This window comes from Sphaeramia orbicularis, chromosome 6 (genome assembly GCF_902148855.1).
Source record: "Sphaeramia orbicularis chromosome 6, fSphaOr1.1, whole genome shotgun sequence".
NCBI lineage: Eukaryota > Metazoa > Chordata > Actinopteri > Kurtiformes > Apogonidae > Sphaeramia > Sphaeramia orbicularis.
The window spans coordinates 25,673,011-25,692,612 of record NC_043962.1 but is presented as its reverse complement, the minus strand read 5'-3'; the positions used below and the strand labels follow the sequence as shown (position 1 = coordinate 25,692,612).

The 19,602-nt window shown below is 39.5% G+C and overlaps 2 protein-coding genes across 2 annotated transcripts in view; one reads left to right on the top strand and one right to left on the bottom strand.

The window, feature by feature from the left end:
• Positions 1 to 18,687, top strand: part of mafb (MAF bZIP transcription factor b) — a 56,123-nt gene extending 37,436 nt beyond the window's left edge. The window contains exon 3 of the mRNA XM_030136509.1: positions 13,482 to 18,687. The gene's annotated coding sequence lies outside the window, so the exon portion shown is untranslated. The remainder of the gene's footprint in view (positions 1 to 13,481) is intronic.
• wwox (WW domain containing oxidoreductase) overlaps positions 13,403 to 19,602 on the bottom strand; it is a 140,927-nt gene continuing 134,727 nt past the window's right edge. The window contains exon 9 of the mRNA XM_030136508.1: positions 13,403 to 14,798. Coding sequence (XP_029992368.1) covers positions 14,607 to 14,798 — 192 coding nt within the window. The 3' untranslated portion in view covers positions 13,403 to 14,606. The remainder of the gene's footprint in view (positions 14,799 to 19,602) is intronic.

Below are 19,602 nucleotides of genomic sequence, written 5' to 3'. Positions count from 1 at the left end.
TTCCTCCTCCACGCCTCTTTCACACTCCCTCTGTTTTTCTTCTCCTAAACAATTTCCAAATCCACTTTTGACGTAGTAACAATCTGAGTCATGGAGCCCCCACCCACCTCTTGTTGTGCATCTTTTCCAAATCCCACCATTCATCCATTCCTCTCTGGTGGGAGGTTGTCTGGCTGCCTGCCTGCCTTACAGCAGGACGAGTGATGGACACGGGGTGAGACCCAGTACATTACACTGCTCTAAAACACAGCACAACAGAGAGCAGACACTACTGTATAACACTGCACTGAATACACAATGATGCGCAGAGGAGGATGATAGACAAAATAAAACTCAAATGGAGAAGCAACGATAAACAGCGCATCACTCAGGGAGAGCAACTTCAGTGTTTGAGCTCATTATGTTCATGAGAGAAGATAAACGCAGCCGCATATCAGCGCGAGTGGAAATATAATAACAGAGATGTGAATTAATGCCAAACTTTCTCACATATGATGAAAACAGATATGAGTAAGTACACCTATCTAGAGTCTCAGGCAGTTGTGGCCTACAGCATTAAAAGTGCAGCTCAGAATGAGTCAAAGTCTGTCAGTAGCATATCTCCAGCTGAGCAGACCTCCATAAGAGATGATAGAGAGAATGGGACTTTCTTTGTTTAGATCCTTTTCTCCACCACCACCTACTCCTCCTCTTTCTCCTCAGTTTCACTCAGTAAAGTATTTCAGAATCCAGCTGTTGTTTCAAACACACACACACACACTAGGTTGTAGTTGCCCAAAAGTTTAAAAAAAAATAAATAAAAGTTGAGCTGTATTTTCTCAGGAGCGTATATAAACAATATTAAAAATACAAGCATTGCTCCAGGACTGTGTTTTACAGACAGTGTTCAGAGGCGTGTCTCTCTCTTTATAAAAGTCCTGGATTTTCACCTCTCTCCTTGACATTAGATCTGCCTGAATATTTCAAAGAAAAGTCTTTGCTCCTATAATTTTTTCTCTTTCTTTTTATCTTAGAATATGGTGGTTATTTCACACCGTTGACCCCTACTTACTGCCTTAAACTGAGAGTCAACCTTTCCCCAAAGCCCACACTGACATTGTCTATCCTCTCTCTTTTTTACTTTTTGTGCCTTTCCAAATCCAAACATGTCTTCTAGTCTTCAAAAAAAAAAATCTCTGCGCGTCCTCTGGGGCATACAATTTAGAACCGTTTTCAGAGGAGTTTAAAAAGAGCCAATCCATAATCACCAAAAGTGCCTCCGCCATCTGCAGAATTACAATAACATGCATTTAAATGACTGAGCTCCATATCTGTATCTGCTGTATATCACTACTAGTCATGACTCATACTGCAGGCCCGGGCGAGCGACACTCATAGTTTGAGTTTCATGTTAACATCGTGCAGAATAAGTGGTGAGGTGACCACTGTATCACTGCAGAGCATGTATGCTTCTTGTTATCCACGCAGACACAATGGAGCATAATTAGTCGATAGCTGGTTGCACTCAGGCCTCCACTTGCTGCTAATAAATGCTAACAACAAAGAGTGAGGCCGTATGTCATTTTCTGCATTAGCTACCGTACAGTTTTGTCAGGCAGACTGTGTGAGAGTACATTACATGCATTAGCTATGTTTCTATTCTCTATAAGTCTTCTGATTACAATAAATGCTCCCTCACATTGTAACGATGGGCTTTACAATAATGGGCCATAAATTAATACAGCTCTCAGCACTAAATACTATTATGCTGTTAGTGTTTGCAGTATAGCCATGTATATTTGGCTGAATTGGCGGATAATTGCAATTCATAAAAGCAGTCACTTCAAGACAACAGCCACTTATTGTCCATTTGTCACTGTGTGGAGACAGAGAAGGGGAAGGACTGCATTCTGATCAACGATATCAAAGCCCCAAAACTTAATTGATTTCAACAAAGGATCAATAAGTGTACCACTAGCTGGGTCGTACCACTATTAAAATACACCAGCGGCGGGTTGAGTTTCTTTTTTTTAATCTTACAGAGAAAGAGGGCAGGTGTGAAAAGCTTATTAAGGTATAATTCACTGCTCTGTCTGTGTCATTTGTGCTTTGTGTTATCGCTGAGATCATTCTCACACAGGAGTGAATGGCAAGCAGGCATGTGTGTGTCTGTGAGTGTGTGTACATGGGGTGAGAAGGTGGGTGGGGTGGTGGTAGTGGTGGTGGTGGGGTTGATTCCATATGAAATGTACACGAGGGTGATTCTCAGTGGTGTTAATGGCTTTTTAAATGTCAGGGAAAGTCAGGGAATGATAAAAGAGAGATCTGTTATCCACTGTCCTCATGATCACCACGGAGCACGCCGCTGCTCTCACCTCACCAAGGAGTCTCAGAGTGCGTGTGTGTGTGTGTGTGTGAGTAGGAGTAGGCCAACTTCCACCCGTGCTGATGTCAGCATGATTTATGCACCAATCAGATTAGCTCTAAGAGAGAGAATGAGGGAAAAGAGAGTGGAAAGGAGGTGTTGAGCAATACCGGTTTACTGTGGTGTTGTTCACCTCATGTTCAGATTTTAGATCAGAATTTTAAAAACAAAATACAAATCATTGCAGTCGTTTCATTTTGTATATATATCGACACAATGAACACACCGTAATGTACGTAAAAAACAATATTAGTCATACAGTCGCGGAAAAAATTAAAAAATTATTAGACCACCCCTTGTTTTCTTGTTCATTTTAATGCCTGGAACAACTAAAGGTATATTTGTTTGGACAAATATAATGATAACAACAAAAATAGCTCGTAAGAGTTTAATTTAAGAGCTGATATCTATCCATTTTTCCATGTTTTCTTGATAATAACAAAATCACTTCAATTCTTACATCAATATCTATGGCATTGTACTGCCAAAAACAGTGCTTTTAGGGATTCCGTGTTTTCCTTTCTGTCTGTTTTAGTCACATGATACACACAGGAGTTAGGACTTGATTGCATAACCATTGTTTTTGATGTCTTTTGATGGTCTAATAATTTTTTCCACGACTGTATACTGCAGCACTCTACGGCAAGTAGTGTGGAAATAATGAATTAATATGTTCAGCATGTACAGTGTTGACCATAAAGTTGGGATCAAATATTTTTACCTCTTCTCATGAAATGATTGTGACAATATGATTTATTCTCGATAGATAAAGTGTAATCACTGAACCTGGTCAAAGGTGATGATGGGCGTGTATAAACAGGAATAAAAAGGAAAGAGGAAAACACAGTTTTATGGGCAACAGTGTATTTATAAAACCATTCTCTGGTCTATAGCAGGGGTGTGCATTACAGTAAATATCTGCTACAAATGGACAAAAATATTGGGACACATCATACCTGCAGCTTAAAAGGACGTCCTATTCCTGTTGAGATGAAATATTACCATGATAAAAATGTTCACGTCATCTGTGGTAAATAATAATCGCAGTAAATGTCCAATCAATATAAAAGCTGATGAGTGAGAGTTGAAGAAACTAGATGGTTACTTGTGGTTTGAAGTGATCATTTATGGTCTCAAAACACTTTACAGTTAAAATGATTTTAAAAAATTAAAGTTGAATAAAATTAAGTAAAAAAAAAACTTTATTGCAATGACAGGCATCTTAATATTACATTACATCATGACATTTATTATTATTGTTTTGGTAATGTGTCCCAATACTTGTGTCCATATAGAGGATGTAATGTTTTGTCACTGTAAAATAACATGTGTTCTGTTCATTCAAATACAAAAAAAAAAAAAAAAATAGAAAGGAAAAGCTTAAAATAACACTATTCTGGTCTGTCACTTCTGATTATTTCATTCTTTTAATTGAAACTTCCACACAGACACTTCCTGCTCAGAATTCTCCTGCTTTCTGTTGTGTTCACTCTCACTCGGATTTGTAGGCGTTTCCTCCAAGTTTCATCCAGTGTGATTTGTGATGGTGTAATGTGAAATAATACGTTTTTCTATTGTCTCACAGTATGTATCATCACTTTACACAGCCCTAATATTGAGATAAAGCTTTCCACTACATACAGTAAACATTTATTCTCACCAGTAGCAACTTAACTTTTCACTTTCAAAGGCTACAGCGTAATAATACACTGTTACTGATAAAGCTGGAACTATTTCAGACTCATTCCTCTTTTTATTCCTATTTATACACATCAGTTATCACCTTTGACCTGGTGCAATGATTAATTAAGTCCTATTTACACTTAATCTATCAAGAATAAATCACATTGTCACAATATTCTTTTTTATTTTCAGAGGTAAAAATATTTAATTCCAACTTCATGAGCAACAGTGTATAATTCTGCTGAGCTGTATTTCATTAATTCATTTATGTATCACAGAGCATAGTCGTTATAAAGTCATAATAATTTTGCTCTTACAGTGATAGTGGCTAAATTAAAAAAAAAAGAAATAAGAACGAAAATCAGTGTGCACAGATTGAAAAGCTCTCTGTGATGTTTCATCTCACTCACTGTTACATCTGTAAGTTCTGATGCCTTTTGGGGACCTTTTACGTAATATTGAACAGTGTTTTGGTCCAGTATTGACTTGAATTATTGGTTTTAGTGTAATGTTTTGGTAAATTACCTTTATCTTTATCTACCTAGAATAAATCACTTTGTCACAATCATTTCATGAGAAAAAGTAAATATATTTTATTCCAACTTTATGAGCAGTAGTGTACTTAGCGTTAATAAAATGTGCTTTTTAACTGACACATATCATCACGCAGCTTTTACAACCTCTAACATATGGGTAGGAAGAGCTCAAATGTGAAAGCAGCAGCACCACGTGTTTGTAAGGCATTGTTTATTGGTAGGCATGCTCTGGTTTATTACCGGACATGGACTATCTCAGCTCAGCTCTTGTCATCTGAGATCTCTGAGATGTGACTTACACTCACTCCTCATCGCTTTCTCAGGGAGGAGAAATTGTGCCTGTTTGCTTCTGTCACCCAAATTGATCCCTTAAACAATCCTGACCTGTAAAAAAAACTTGCATATGTGTGTGTGTGTGTGTGTGTGTGTGTGTGTGGTTTTCCTGCTGCCCTGGTCTGCTCTAACTGAGGGTTGAGTGATGTCACAGCAGACTGCATTTTAATAGAGAGGGAAGCAATTAGAGAGGGGACAGGGCGAGAGGTGGAGAGATGGAGGGGCTGTCTGTGTGACACAGTACGCCGAGTTCACACACACACACACACACACACGCACACACACGCACACACTCATTACTAAGGATGAGTTAATTAATTGCGCGGTGATTCACAGTACTTGTAATTAATCTCGTAGGTATGTGAGTGTGTTTTTGAGAGGTGACTCTTCTCCTCACACTCACACACACATCATCTCTTTGTAGAAACACACACACACACACTTCTGTTCTCCCACAGTTGCACAAACGCAGTCTTACTCATAAAACACCACTGAAAAAATACATGATTCATTTCATACAAAGCTGGTTGTTCTTGGGATTACTCAAGATTCATTTGACCTTCACCCACGATACTTATACGTACATTAATTTAATGCAAATTTATTTTTAACAAGCACATTTATTGGTTCCTTTACTGTGTTGTGTACATAGCGTACCCTCAACATGCAAAACACAGTCAATAATAATCTAAGTGCAACATCCACAAATAAAGCTTCTCAGAATTCAACATATTTCTGTAACTTTAAGGCTGTATTTCTACGATCGTCACTATAAGCCGCCAGGGAGCTGTAAGACAGACAATAAAACATAACATTATGCAACGGAAATAAATGACAGAAATGCAGCTGATGTCACTGCTGTGTACTGTGGACTTGTTTTTTATTTGGTTAAAAGGCTTTTCACCTAAACAGCCTCACTTAAGGAGAAGGGCAGAGAGGAAATGCAGCATGAGATGGTACATTTATTTACCTTATAGTACTCTACTACGTCATGTCCCGGCAGAGATGGACTTTCATTCCTCTTCTGAGCTCTTAGCACATTCCTTTCTTTCCTTTTTTCTCCCCCTTTGGTTGAGTAAAGTTGAAAAATTATGCGTATTAATCTTGGCCTCCTCTACCCATGATCCTTTGCATTTTTCAACGTGAGCGGGAGTGGAGCAATCACATTTGGAAATTAAACAAATAAAAAAGTTGAAGATAGCTGAGTGAGTGATGAGGCCTGCAAATTGGTAGCAGCATAAATCTCTACCTGCCACTAGCCCACCCCTACACACACACACACACACACACATATTTGGATATTGTTATGATTTTACTGTGTTTGCATATATGAGCCTAATTTATTAGAATCAAACACCATCAGGCTTATTTACAAGCACGTCCTGGTCTGCTGCCAATAAGCCCATTAAGTGCATTGTTGAGAGTGGTTATATGATCAAATACACAATAGTAATTGTGAGTGGAGAGAGGCCGGAGCGTTTCTCAATGAGGTGATTATCTGCGTGCAGGTTATTGTCCTATTTCAGCATGACAAGTAAATCTCCATCGCACCGTCAATCACCTTCTCCGCTGTCAGCAAAGTGAGGTGTGAAAACGCCAAAGGATGATGAAAGAAATGGATGTGTAGCAGCAAATATTAAAACAAGAACCTGCCGCATGAAAAGTGAGACGTACTCTTTGTTCTTTTTGAAGACGGTTTAGAGAAAGACAAGACAATTACAATACAGATGTCTCCAGTTAGAGACAGAAGAGGACATTAGATACTTGTTTTTTTTAAACCACTTCTTTCCTCCTTTCCATATCTTTTCCTTTATCAATCTTTCTGTCCATCTTTGCTGTTCTTTATCTCCTGCTCGCTGTCTCCGTGCTGCCTTGCCAAAGAAGAACTCCTCTCTTTTTCAAAACACACAAGTCACTAATTATTTGTGGATGCGAAACTTGAACCACATCTAGTTAGAATGAGTCAACATGCAACATTTTTGTATCAAAAACGATGAAACACTTATAGTCAGATTTGTAGTCTTGGTCTCTAATTACTGTTCAATTTGTGGAAGTAGTTAACTCTTAGTGTTATTACATATTTAAACCTCTGATACGTTTCATCTCTTCATTTTTGATACCATATTTTTTTTGACCCGCCCACTTGCATCATATCCTCTTGAGACCCAGTAAGTAAGAGTTTGGGCTTTTTTTTTTTTTACATTAAATAATTAATTGGAAACAGCATGATACCATTTCCAGAATGGAATTAATGGAATGTTCTTTGCAGTGGACAGCAGGGTTTTCTTTCTTTGTTTTTTTTTTTTTGGCTTTTTATTTAGATATTTTCATTTTTCCACAAAACCGCACATTCTCTGACACAGGACCCTATAAATTAAAGCACAAGTAAATGGAATGGAAAATGGAAAATGAATACTTGGTTTTACCAAAGAAAATTACAGCAGTATAATATCAGTCATAGAGAAACATAATCTTATAATAGCTCCCATTCCTTTATCAGTCACCCAAATACTGAATGATACAGTTCCATCTCTGCTCAAAAGTGTCCACCTTTAGTTGTAGACTTGCGGTCATTCGCTCCGTAGTGTAGACTTTTTTCAGTCTGCGTACCTACTGAGTTATGGTCAGTGGTTTTGGATCCTTACAGTTTTTCTTTCTTTTAAAACATTTTTTTTAAGTAAAGCTGTGAAAATTTTGTCCACTACAGAGGAGAAAAATATATTGCTGGGTCTGGAGATGATATCAAATGTTTCCAACAAGGTTTAAATAAATAGAAACCTACTTTTACACTTACATTTACATTTATGCATTTGGCAGACACTTTTTTCCAAAGCGACTTACAGGGGAAAAACCAAAATAAAAGAATAAAATACAAGAATAGATTAAAGACATAAAGTAGCTGTACAATTAAAAACAGTGTCGTACAGAAGAAAAAGCAAGATGACAGACAGACATACAAGAAGACATAAAAACAGCTGTACATACATACTTTTATTCAATACACAGGCCGAATGTTATTTACAGTTTAACACTACTTCTACAAATGTCACTATATGTAATGTGAATCATACTTCTACATTACCTCACCTGTAAAAACATTTTATCATGATTTCTGAGTCATGTTACATAGATTTGGATCAGATGTAGTGAAAATGATTGCAAACTACTTCTAAATGCCATCTAACATCTCTTATTTTTGTTTTGACAGAATGATTCTAGTAACACAAACCCTATGACATACTGTGTGTTATTTGTGAAGTTGCATCTACTGAAAAAGTTTTAACTGAGATATTCAGCTGCAGGTATAAGTTGTCTTTTACTTTTTTGATTATATTCATGTTAACGTTACAAACAGATGCAGAACTTTATGCAATCCCACTTAAGAGATGTGGCCTTCAAGAGATAATAAATATATGCCCATTTCTTCGCACACAAGGATTCACTCATACACACACTTACTGACAAAGCAGAGACAGAGGGAGCAGGGGTCCAGGGCTAAGTAAGCGGTGCACCAGGTTATGCGTCATTTACCACGGCTCAATAACAACCTTTCTCTCCGCCCGACACACCTGGTCACACAAAATGACACTCGCTGTCCTCTGAGAACACACACACACACACACACACACATACACACATACACACACACGTGGGATATCTTTTTTCACCCTATGGTGGCCTTAACCAGACAGACACATTACATCCCCACTCCACTATCTGCTAGTGACAGATGTATTTATGTAATGGTTTTGATAGGTATTGATTCACACAGCGGAGCCAGTTAAGAAACAGAGAAAAATGAGATTTTAAAATCAACATGGCTGATCGGGGGAGTTTGGAGGGGATGACGATTAACAAAAAGACTAGTGACACAGAGAAAAAGAAGTGTGAGACTTAAAAAAATAATAAAAATAAACTGTGTATGGGGAGTAAAGAGGTTGGCAGTGATGAGAGAACCTTCAGGTGACGAAGCAGAGGTGGAAATCACACACAGAAACACGAGGATTATGTTGAAGCTAGCTCAGGGACTGGATGAAAACATGCATAGAAGTCTGTCGGGGTGTGTGAACAGTGTGTGCGTTTGGACTGGCATGATCACATGTGTGTGTCTGACCTTGGCGTGGCCCAGTGGTAAAGTGGGGCGTCAAGAGAGTCAGTGTGTGAGCAGCCAAGCGTTCTCCCTCAGATTAGCAGGCTTTATTACTGCCACCAACCACTGGCCTGACAAATCCTCTTATTTCATTTTACCTTCCTTTACCTCTCCCTTGCTCTTTCTCTTTTCCTCACTCTTTCCCCTGGCCTTTTATTCCCTTAACCCCCCCCCATACACACACACATACACACACTCCTCCTTCCTCCTCCTCCTTCGGGTTCTGCAGCAGCTTTGCATGGATCACCTTGCGCCCCCCCCCCCCCCCCCCCCCCCCCCGGCCTGCGCTCAGTTTTTCTTGCGTTGTAACAGCCCTACTTTCTATTTCCTCTGTTTTTTCTCCTCATTGTCTTTCCATCTTCTATACCGCTCTGCTCATACCTATACAGCTCTTTTTCTTCCTTCCTCCTCTCCACCTCTTGCTCCGCTCCTCCCTCTATCTCTCCCTCCCTCTCTATAGTGTGATGAATCTGTAGACAGGGGCTAATAATTGTACTTCAGCCCAAGTGCTCATTTTTCTTTGTGTTTGAAAGCTGTGACAGGCAGGAGCTCTTTTTTTTTCTCTACCCCCCGTCCCTCCTCTCTCCTCCTCTCCCTCTTTTCTTTCTATCCTCACACAATGGGTGAGTAAAATAACTCAGGGTTTACAAGGTCATGCTGTCTAGCGGTGAGGACACGCTGGGGATTTGGGGCTGCAAGGATTTCCTCAAAGGTGCTGTGTTGAGACTTCAATAAAAACAGAGAAAGTTATAGATTGCACAAGCAAATCTACAGGGGGAAATAAGCGCATTTGATAGTGAACACGCTCACTGAATCACAGCCATCGAGATCCAAATTTTGTGAATGCTGCTTCGAAGGCTCTGTATAAAAGAGCACATTACTGACTGAAGCACAGCCACGGAGACGAACGTTTACTTTTCTGTAAGTGCCAGTTCTAACATATCCATATTACATAACTTTAATCATCTGCAAAAACACAACTGTAAATGTTACGTTTCCTGCCACACAGAGCATTCACTTCTCATCTTGGCTTACATTTTCCTCCTGAATGTGTGAGCAGTGTTTTTCTTAAAGGTGTGAGACAGCAGAGGATGTCTATTTTAGTGCCACTGGTTCATTACATCTAAGAGAAAAATGCATCTGGCACAGCGAGATGGGGCAGTCCCACTGTATGGTTTACTTCTGAAGCCTTGTGCACACAACACACACATATTCAGACACACACACATGCAAATACCAGACTGGAAAATACAGCGTTTTTCTAGTCCTGTAAAGGAAATAAAATCAAATTAAAAAAAAAAAAAACAAAAAAAAAAAATCAGTAAAAGAATAAAGACTTAATTCAAGACAAGGAGAGTTTGCTTTTTCATTAAAATAAACTAATCCACTACAGTGGAGTCTGGGGGAATTATGAGCTAATTTTTGTTCAGTCTACAATTATATAAAAAAAAAAAAATAATAATAACTCATGCTTGATCTAAAAAAGCAGTCTGCAAGCAAAGCACATGTGCAGATATTGAAGGAAAATAATATTTTCATCGACTCTACAGTAGTACTTTATGAAAATTGATCAGCAGTTTTAATCACAATGTCATCCTCAAAAGAAAGAGATGGAAAGAGAGCAGGGGGAGGGAGGAGAACACAGAGCAGGACTTTATTGCCTGCTGTAGTTAGATGGTAAATTTCCTCCTGGCAGATATTTATTGAGTTAGTTGAGTCTAGAGAGAGCTTTAACATTGATTGTGATCATTAAATATATCCGCTTGAAATGGCAACATGGCATTCCCTCAGTCAATGGAGCCAATAGGAGTAGAACAAAGGCATAATCAAATCAATCCTCTCATAATTATTCTTTGAGAGGTGAAATTAATCACAAGAAGAAATAAAAACAATAATGGAAAATGAAATGGTCAGTCATAAACAATTACAGCCCAAATTGAAATAAACTCAGTGAAGGGAAAAAATAAACTGTAAATCCAACTAATTAAAATATTGGTTATTTGGTTTACACAGGCTTTCAGTTATTATGTTGTCGTGTATTGTTATTACTGGAGAGAGATAAAGTGACCGAGAAATGCAGAGAGACAGAAAGAGAGAGTGAGTGCATACGAGGCCTTAACTGTGGGGTCAAAGGATCAAGGTCCTCCTCCTGTGAGAGTCTTGCTTCTCTCTCCTCTCTGCTCGCTGAGAGGAAGTGTAGCTTATTGATTAGCTATCAGATGATTCCGATAGGGCCTGATCGATAGGACTTTGTATGAAAGCCAGGCAGGACCCTCCCTTTTCACTCAGGCACACACCCATGGATCTGCCGCTGCAGCGAACAGCCGCACGGATGTCTGGGGAACGGATGCACTCTCCGGTTGTTTGTTGTTGTCCTGAAGATTTCCTTTTGTGTCTTAAGCCCGCCCCTCCAATCGAAGGCTCCCTCAGACACCCTGTCTGTTTTCCATAGCTCCACTTTCATAGAGTTGTCATTGATGAAGTAAACCTGCAAGCTTAGTTGAGTGCGATGATGCTTCATGCTCACAGCTTTCACTGCTTTGTGAATTTTACTGTCAATGTGCCTTCATATGTTATTGAGATGTTGGGATCAGAGACTGTAGATAAACATCATTATCTTCAGTTTTTGCTTCATGGTAGGACATTAGAGGGATGATTAATAAGGTGTGTGGACAGGTAACACTGTAAAAGAAAAACTTTATCATTAATTAGTAAAAATTGTGCTGAAATTTTAATATAATTGTTCTATTGGTTATTTTATGCACTGTTTCTTGCTTTAACAGCCTGGTGAGGAGTTTTAGAAAAAAAAACAAGAGTTACTTAAGTCTCATAGGATCGTCACAAAACAACACTGTGAAACTGTATTAAAATAATATTTACAAGTAAACTGACCTAGAACAGGGGCGGTTTTTAATAGAATTATATTATTTCAACAGTAGTTAAGTGTGCCACAATACACGAGACAGATTTAAGTTCAGGCACAAAACAAAGTAGGAAATTCTCACATTAGTCCCTCAAATTCAGTTTCAAAGACTGCTTTATTGGCACAGCAAATATTAGCACTCATGTTGCCAAAGCTTGGATACAGAAAATAAGAGCTCCAACAGTGGCACAGCCAAACAGGAAGCCTACAAAGTAAGACAACAAACAGCAGGTCTAAATAACTCACTAGGCTCTAACACCAGAAAAAAGAAACAGCCGGCTGAAATACTTGTGTTCACAGTCGAACCACAGAGACTCCAGAGAGGGGGGTTGTGTTGTCTCTCACTAAGGTTTGCGTCAAGGCTCAGCAACCTGCAGACTAAACACACACAGTGAAAGTACGCTCTAGAACTGATAGCAAAAAGGCCAACACTGTTTGGCAAATGCAGAAGTATAGCACCATGAATCCACATGGATGATCCAGGGCCTGATCAGCACCACGGACAGCGGCCTGGAAAGCAGCTGCTGCCTTTAATATTTTACTCATTGTACCGATGCGGTGTTTATTCACTGCTTCTTATGCCTGTTTAGTGTTCTTTACGGGTCACAAAAACATTCTGTACCTATACACAGACATCATTTGAACTATTTGTTACCATCGAATCTTCAACCCAGACAGCAGGAATGTTCTGTGCAGTTTTTTTTTTTTAATAAACTGCTTTGCTTGTTTCTTATACTTTGTTCTGTACATGTGAGATGCCTTCAAAAGTGTGTGTGTTTGTGCTGTATCTCTGTTCCAGGTATGTCCTATGCTGTGAAAGGACAGTGATAAGACACCTGTACTCTGGGTACAGTACAGATTATAACAGGGCAGGACACTCGTATCAGTTTCAGTGCAGGCCATAGCTGTGTAAAGGCACGGCGTGTTTCCGACTGAATATACTGTATGTGTCTGAGTGGAAAGGACAGAAGGGTACGTGCAAAAGGAAGTAAAGAGAAGCGATATAATGTGGGAAAGGTTTGGCTAAAGAAGTCATGCATTGTATGCGACTGTGTGTAAGTTTTTCGCAAGAGTAATTTAATTTATGAGTGGAAGTATACATGATTTGCGGTATTGACAAATTTTTTTTCACACAGGATGAGAATGCTTTCTGCTGCAACTTGACAAAGCAGAGGAAGAAAGGGTATTGTTTTATTAAATGTGTCATCAAAACCAGTGTGCAGTGCTGATGGTTTGTTAGGGCACACTGAGTACATTTTTGTTTCCTCTTAGTTCACTTGACAGTTCTGCTACGTAGATATCTCCCCCTAATGGCCTTCAAATGAACGGACTTCTACTTTCTGTGATTAAAAAGACTTCACACCACACCCATATTACTGTAAAACAGATTTATTGAATATTCACTCACATTTGTTTTTTTCCCTCTGTCTTTATATTTTTTTTTTTTAACAGATATCGTGACACCGGAATGCTGATGTTTCAAGAACAACCTACGGCACCCAGACTGCCATAAAGCACAAAGTCTCAAAAGCGTCCCAACAGCAGCTTCAGGGCAACAAATCCACAGCAAGCCCAAAGTCAGACTTAAATATTAAAACAAGGATAGAAAAAACAGAAGACTGACGTTCTTCTGGTCAAACAACAAGCGAAGAAACACAGAAATTAAAGATAATGAACTCTGGAAATAAGATTCTCTACCATCTGAGCTTGTTAATTAAATGGACAAATCTACCCACTAATACCTCCAAACTAAAATTTACATTTATCAAAGTATAGATTATTAACACGTAGGTTGAGTTAAATAGCAAATAAAAAATGATGTCCACACCCCTTTAGCACATGGCCAGAATCAGGATTTTGTAAATATTGTACAGAGAAGGAATAGGGTCATTGTTAAGAGATAAAATATTGCAGAATAATGTATATAGACATAAGAGTCATACCTCTAGTGTGTTTATATATCCATGAGTGTCACATGTCCATAACTCCTTATTTCTTCGGTGCCCAAAAAGATTTTGCACAATGAGTATCCAACGCTCTCTGTATCTCAATAGGAAACATCAACATCTATGTAGAACTAGACAAAAGGTTAATGAATATACAGACATTAATTGGGAAGACAGATATTTGCCATATAGTGCACTATTACGGAAAGCAGATGTGTATTAGCAAGACAAATCATTTGCTTTTTTGAACATTGCTGTTCTGAAAAAGGGAAGAATTAAGAAACGGAGAGTTACAGAAAGCTGCAGAGACAGTAAAAAAACTAGACAATAGGAGATCCCTGAATTTGTCCCAGATCTTCGCCCATTTTGTCCCCTCACCTCCCATTGTAAACTACCACAGCAGTGCTAAACATAACTCAGACTTTGATTTATTCAATAGAATGTACATGAAAATATATGTAGTGTGTTTTACATATCCAGATGGACTTCATGGTTTGGCAGCTCTCTTGTATAGTGCAGAATACCTTTTACCCTTTAGTTCATACCGAACCGGACATCACCATAATCCAGCATCTTCCTCTTTGATTCCTGTTTGGCAAGTCCCCCTCCTCCTTGCCGCCCCCTTTGTCCATCAGAGGGCCTGTATGCCTGCTGATCTCTCTGCAACCAAGCGCTCGCTCAGCTCCCACAGACTTGCGGCGCTGCTGTGGTCCTGGGCCTGATTGGACGGCAGGCAGCGGAAGCAGTTATTGAAGTACATGCCGCCCAAGCCCTCCAGCTCCGGAGCGACAGCACAGTACACCGATGTGGCTGCCCCCTGTTGCTGTGGACAGAGAAACACACAGAATGAGACGTTAGTTCAGAGGGCAAATACTGAGAGTAAAGACAACGAGAGTGCGGACGCCTGCAGAAGGAGACAAAATATGAAGAACTCATCTACTGACACACAGACACTAGGACATCCTGTCCTGTCCAGAGGAAAGGAGAGAGGACGATCAGCGAACACCACATCGCTACGTCCTCTGTGAGACACACACACATGCACTCATCCACACACAGACAAAAAGAGACGGCAGGACAGATTGTCCACAGGAAAAAAAAAAAAAAGACTCCACACGCTGTCTCCCTCCGCTCACTGCAGCCCATGATGACTGGGTCATATTACCATGGGAACAGCATGACCCCTTACTGTACATATATTTATATACATACAGTATATTTATTTATTTATTTCTCTACCCGGTGTGTACAGGACCTCTGACTATATGGGACCATGTGAATGCTGATGTATAGAGTCACAGCAGAGAAGAAGGAGAGAACAAGAAAATTACACCAGCTCCTCTACGGATGGGAATCACCAGGAAAACCACAGCTTTGTGTATATTGAAAAAAAAAAAACAAAAACAGGTTTTAAAATGCCATGGTTATGAATATGTATATTTTCACATGATGTGTAAATGAGGTCCACTTAAAGTTGTTCAAAGTCCAGAATAAGTATTAATGAAACGATGCAAGTATGATTTTGTGTCTATATGTTTAAATCAGAGGTTCATTTACTAGATAGGTGATACGTTCACAAACAAAACACAAGCAGACACCACAGACACACACACACGACAAGGCCTTCCATCTGGCTCTTTCTCTGTGAGTCTTCCCTCATTTTACAGGCGAGTCCTAAATTTGAAGATCGCTCAAGCCTCAACCCTGAAAATGACTGTGTTTCATGTCATCTCACTGTAAAACACTACTTAGACGCAACCTGCTAAATTTCCTTATACACCCTGTCCCATCAGTCAGTAATTAGTAGGGATGTTCTTGGGGGTGGGTGATTTCCGTGACATTTGAAAATGAAAGTTTAAAGAGCAGCAGAATAAACATGTCAGAGAGAATTACACACATAACCCACCCGCTCAAAGAGGGATCTTTCATGTTGCAGCTCTGGCTAAAAGCTGCTGTGACAGCTTCCCTGCAAACTCTGGGCTGGAGACGACTTCTATACGGCCACATGAAATGGCTCGCATCTTTATCTCGCAATGAGACGGAGAAAGAGTGAGATGGGGGGGCAGAGAGAGTGAGAGGGAACGTGGATGTGTCAGCTGTGGACTACTGGCACACGCATAGACAACACCATATATGCAGTAGTCAAACATGGCCAAGACAAGTGAACATACACACATGCATAATGGAGCCACATTACATGCAAAATGTTTGAAGAGCTTCCTAAAGCAGCTGTGAAACTAACAGACATGAAGTGAAAAGATCCATTGAGGTCTGAAGCATTTATAGTTTCACATGCAAGTACAAAATATGCACAGAAATGCAAATGCAATGAACAAAAAAATACAGATTCCAAGAAATATGTTTCTCATCAACACATACAAACCCCTCCATATAGACACACACATACACACACAATTACACACAACTCCCTCTAAGCTCTAAGTAAACTTCTGCCAGGAGGAGCCCTGGTGTGTAACGTCGCAGCAGCAGATTGAGTGTGTTTGAAGTGCAGTGTGATGAGAGAACTGGTAAACAGCAGATGAAAAGGCAGCATCTCTCTGTACGCCGCTGTCTGTCTCACCTGCCAGTGGGGCGATAACTTCATCCACATCACATGTCGCCATATCAAAGACAAACAAATGCCAAGCAGTGTCTCCGAGTTGCAGGTTCACACGCGCTCAGTTTAACTCATCTCCCTCACTTAGGGCATCTGATTTAGCTCATCTGAAAGCTAAATGCCTTTTAAACACCACTGAAGATTTCAGTGCTATGGGCTCTGACTCGCCTACGCCCCCTTGAACTTGGCTGACTTTCAGAGCAGTTTGTGACCAGTTACCGCAAACTAGTTCCACCGTAACTTCAAATACCGATTAAAAAAAAAAAAAAAAAAAACTTTCATGCTCTAATCCACATTCATGTTGAGCTCATTATTCAGTCTTCCATATTTTTTCAAACAGTGTTTTAGAAGAACAAGCGTCACCGTACAGTATCAGTGCTGTGGGTCCAGCAGTTTCCGTGTTATCTTATTGGTGTTTAGCACATCCCCCTCACCACTTGACCTTGTGACCTCTGTAGAAGATAAGGCTGATGAGATTAGGCATTAACATGCTCAAGTACCCACCACAGCCATCTATCATTGTGTGTATGTGTGTGTCTGTATGTATGTATATGCGTGTTTGCAGATAGGAGGTCGCGGGAATGAGAGTGAGAAAGAGAACGAGAGGGGGTGTGCAATAACCTCAAAACACTTAGAGTACATTAAACAAAAACACACAAACAAATATGCATACGTGCATGCCTGAACATGAGCATGTGTCTGCACATGAGCACGAACAGATTCGCATATAACACTTAGGACAATCTACATGAACCGTAATGTCACTGAACTGAGAGTCCGCCACACACAGTTCTGGTGTAACAGACATTTTTATCCCGTGTGAAAATGTAGATTAAGCCTGTAAATTTATCTGTCTACAAACTGATGGATTTTGCTGTGTCTTTCTATCTTCTGCAACTAAATGTGAATCATTACATTGTGTGATTTTACAGTAGTTCTCTGAGAAACATCTGTGGTGTTTTAGAGTTGCTCTCTACTGCCCAGAGCCATGGACTTGACTCAGACAAAATAATTAAGACTGGGGATATCTGCAGTTATTTAAAAACATAATTTAAAAAACCTTAAAGGAAAACGACTAATTACAGTGGAACTAGTGCTTTGTCAATAGGGAGCACAGTCAGCATTTAGAAACTTGATAACCTCAGATGATTTGAGACTTGACTTGGATTTATCTTAGACTGACTTGACACTTCACTTTGGCTTTTTCCCAAATAATAAGAAACAGCTTTTCTTCTATTTCTCTGATTTGGGGAAGGGAGAAGATGGGCCAGATGAGATACACCAATAAAAAAATAAAGGCTTATTCTTAATGCTAAAAAAAAAAAAATGACAAGATCACAGCAATATGACAAACCAAAGGAGCAGATAAATACTACGGAAGAGCAATTTTATGGCCATTATGGTAATACAAATGCACCTACAACAACAGCCTGCAATGAGCTGACTATAGATGAGCAGCAATGAGCCTGCACTTAGACTGAGATCTAACACCACAGCTCTCGAACTGCTCTGGGAACAGACCCAAGTCTTCCTATCTCAGTATCGACTCAATACCTGAGGACCTCATGGACTCGCAATAGAAATGTCCTTGTATAGTATTACGCAATAATCAGTTGTTGAAAACTCCTTATTGAGCGTATTCAAAAGCAAAAAGGGTTTGTGGGGAAGATGTGATGTTGTTGAATTAACAGTAATGTTACTTTGCCGTGTTCTGTTCTGTGTCTTCATCATCTAAGTTGTACTCGGCTTTCTCTGATCCTATGCATGTGACCCTTCAACCCCACCCCACCCCACCCCCAACATCTGTAGTTATGACATTGACCTCTCCCTCTGACCTGGATGTAAATAAACCCAGTACTGTAGAGCAGTCTGTTTTTGGCCCATCCCTGTACATAACAACTGTGTAAATACAAACAGCTATGCATGCTGAAAACCTAGCAATTCTTTCAGGTACTTTTATAATCCCCAAATTCTCATATGGCATGCGCTGAAAACACAAATAATGTAAAAAAGTAGAAAAAAATAAAAGATTAAAATTACAAAAAAAAAAAAAAAAAAAAAAGTTTAAAGTAAATGAGTTGATAATATTGTCAGGCAATATCCTCTCTTGGACAGTGTGTGTAGAGTCTTCCTGTTTTCTTACTCCTGTGGGTGGTTCTCTTCCTTTGCCTGTCCTTCTGTGTTTCTGCTCACCATCTGTGTCAGTTGTTGTCAGTTGGCATTTGTACAGCAGCGAGGGTTGAGGCAGAGCAGAGAGGAGAGAGGGGGAGCGTTCACCAGCCGACCTCTGTGATGGCACTCCAATCCAACAGCAGTGCTAAACGTTGGCTAAACATACGAAGCCATTTATGCCTGGGACATAATTTGAGGAGTTCAGTTTTCTGGCAAGCACCGCGGATCATTACAGCGTACGCCCGATGCTTGTCATGTGAAAGCCCGCTGGATGTACAATGTACATCCAGAAAACATACACAGACAGACACACAAATTGGATTTTTAAATATTTTTCTTAGGCTACTGAGGTTTGGTAAAAGGTGTCAATCACAGACACAAACATCATATCCTGTGTGGTATTCACTGTATTATTCTAGAAGACAAACATAATAATTTCTTGCTAATACTATTTTACCCTGTTTTGGACACTGTAAACTGTAAACTATCAATTTTTTTCCTCATTCATCACTGAAAAAAAAAAAAATACATGAATTCTATCGGTACTTGGTGGATACAAAATATTTTCTACATTCTGATGTAAGGCTATTTGGAAACTATTTCCTGGCTTGGCCCCAGCAAAGGGATCAGGAGGAGTGCAGTTTTTGCCTCAGCCCTCTGTCCAGCATTGTGGACTAGCTTATCCTGAAAGTGGGACTCCAAAGGGATTGTGATTCTGTTTCAGGAATGTTTTTTTTCAACCTGTGATGTTTAAAATAGATGGAGGTGTCTGATTTTTAATCTGTGCTAAAGATATTTTACATTTAATAAATAACCATTGAAACAAAAGCTTCCTGTG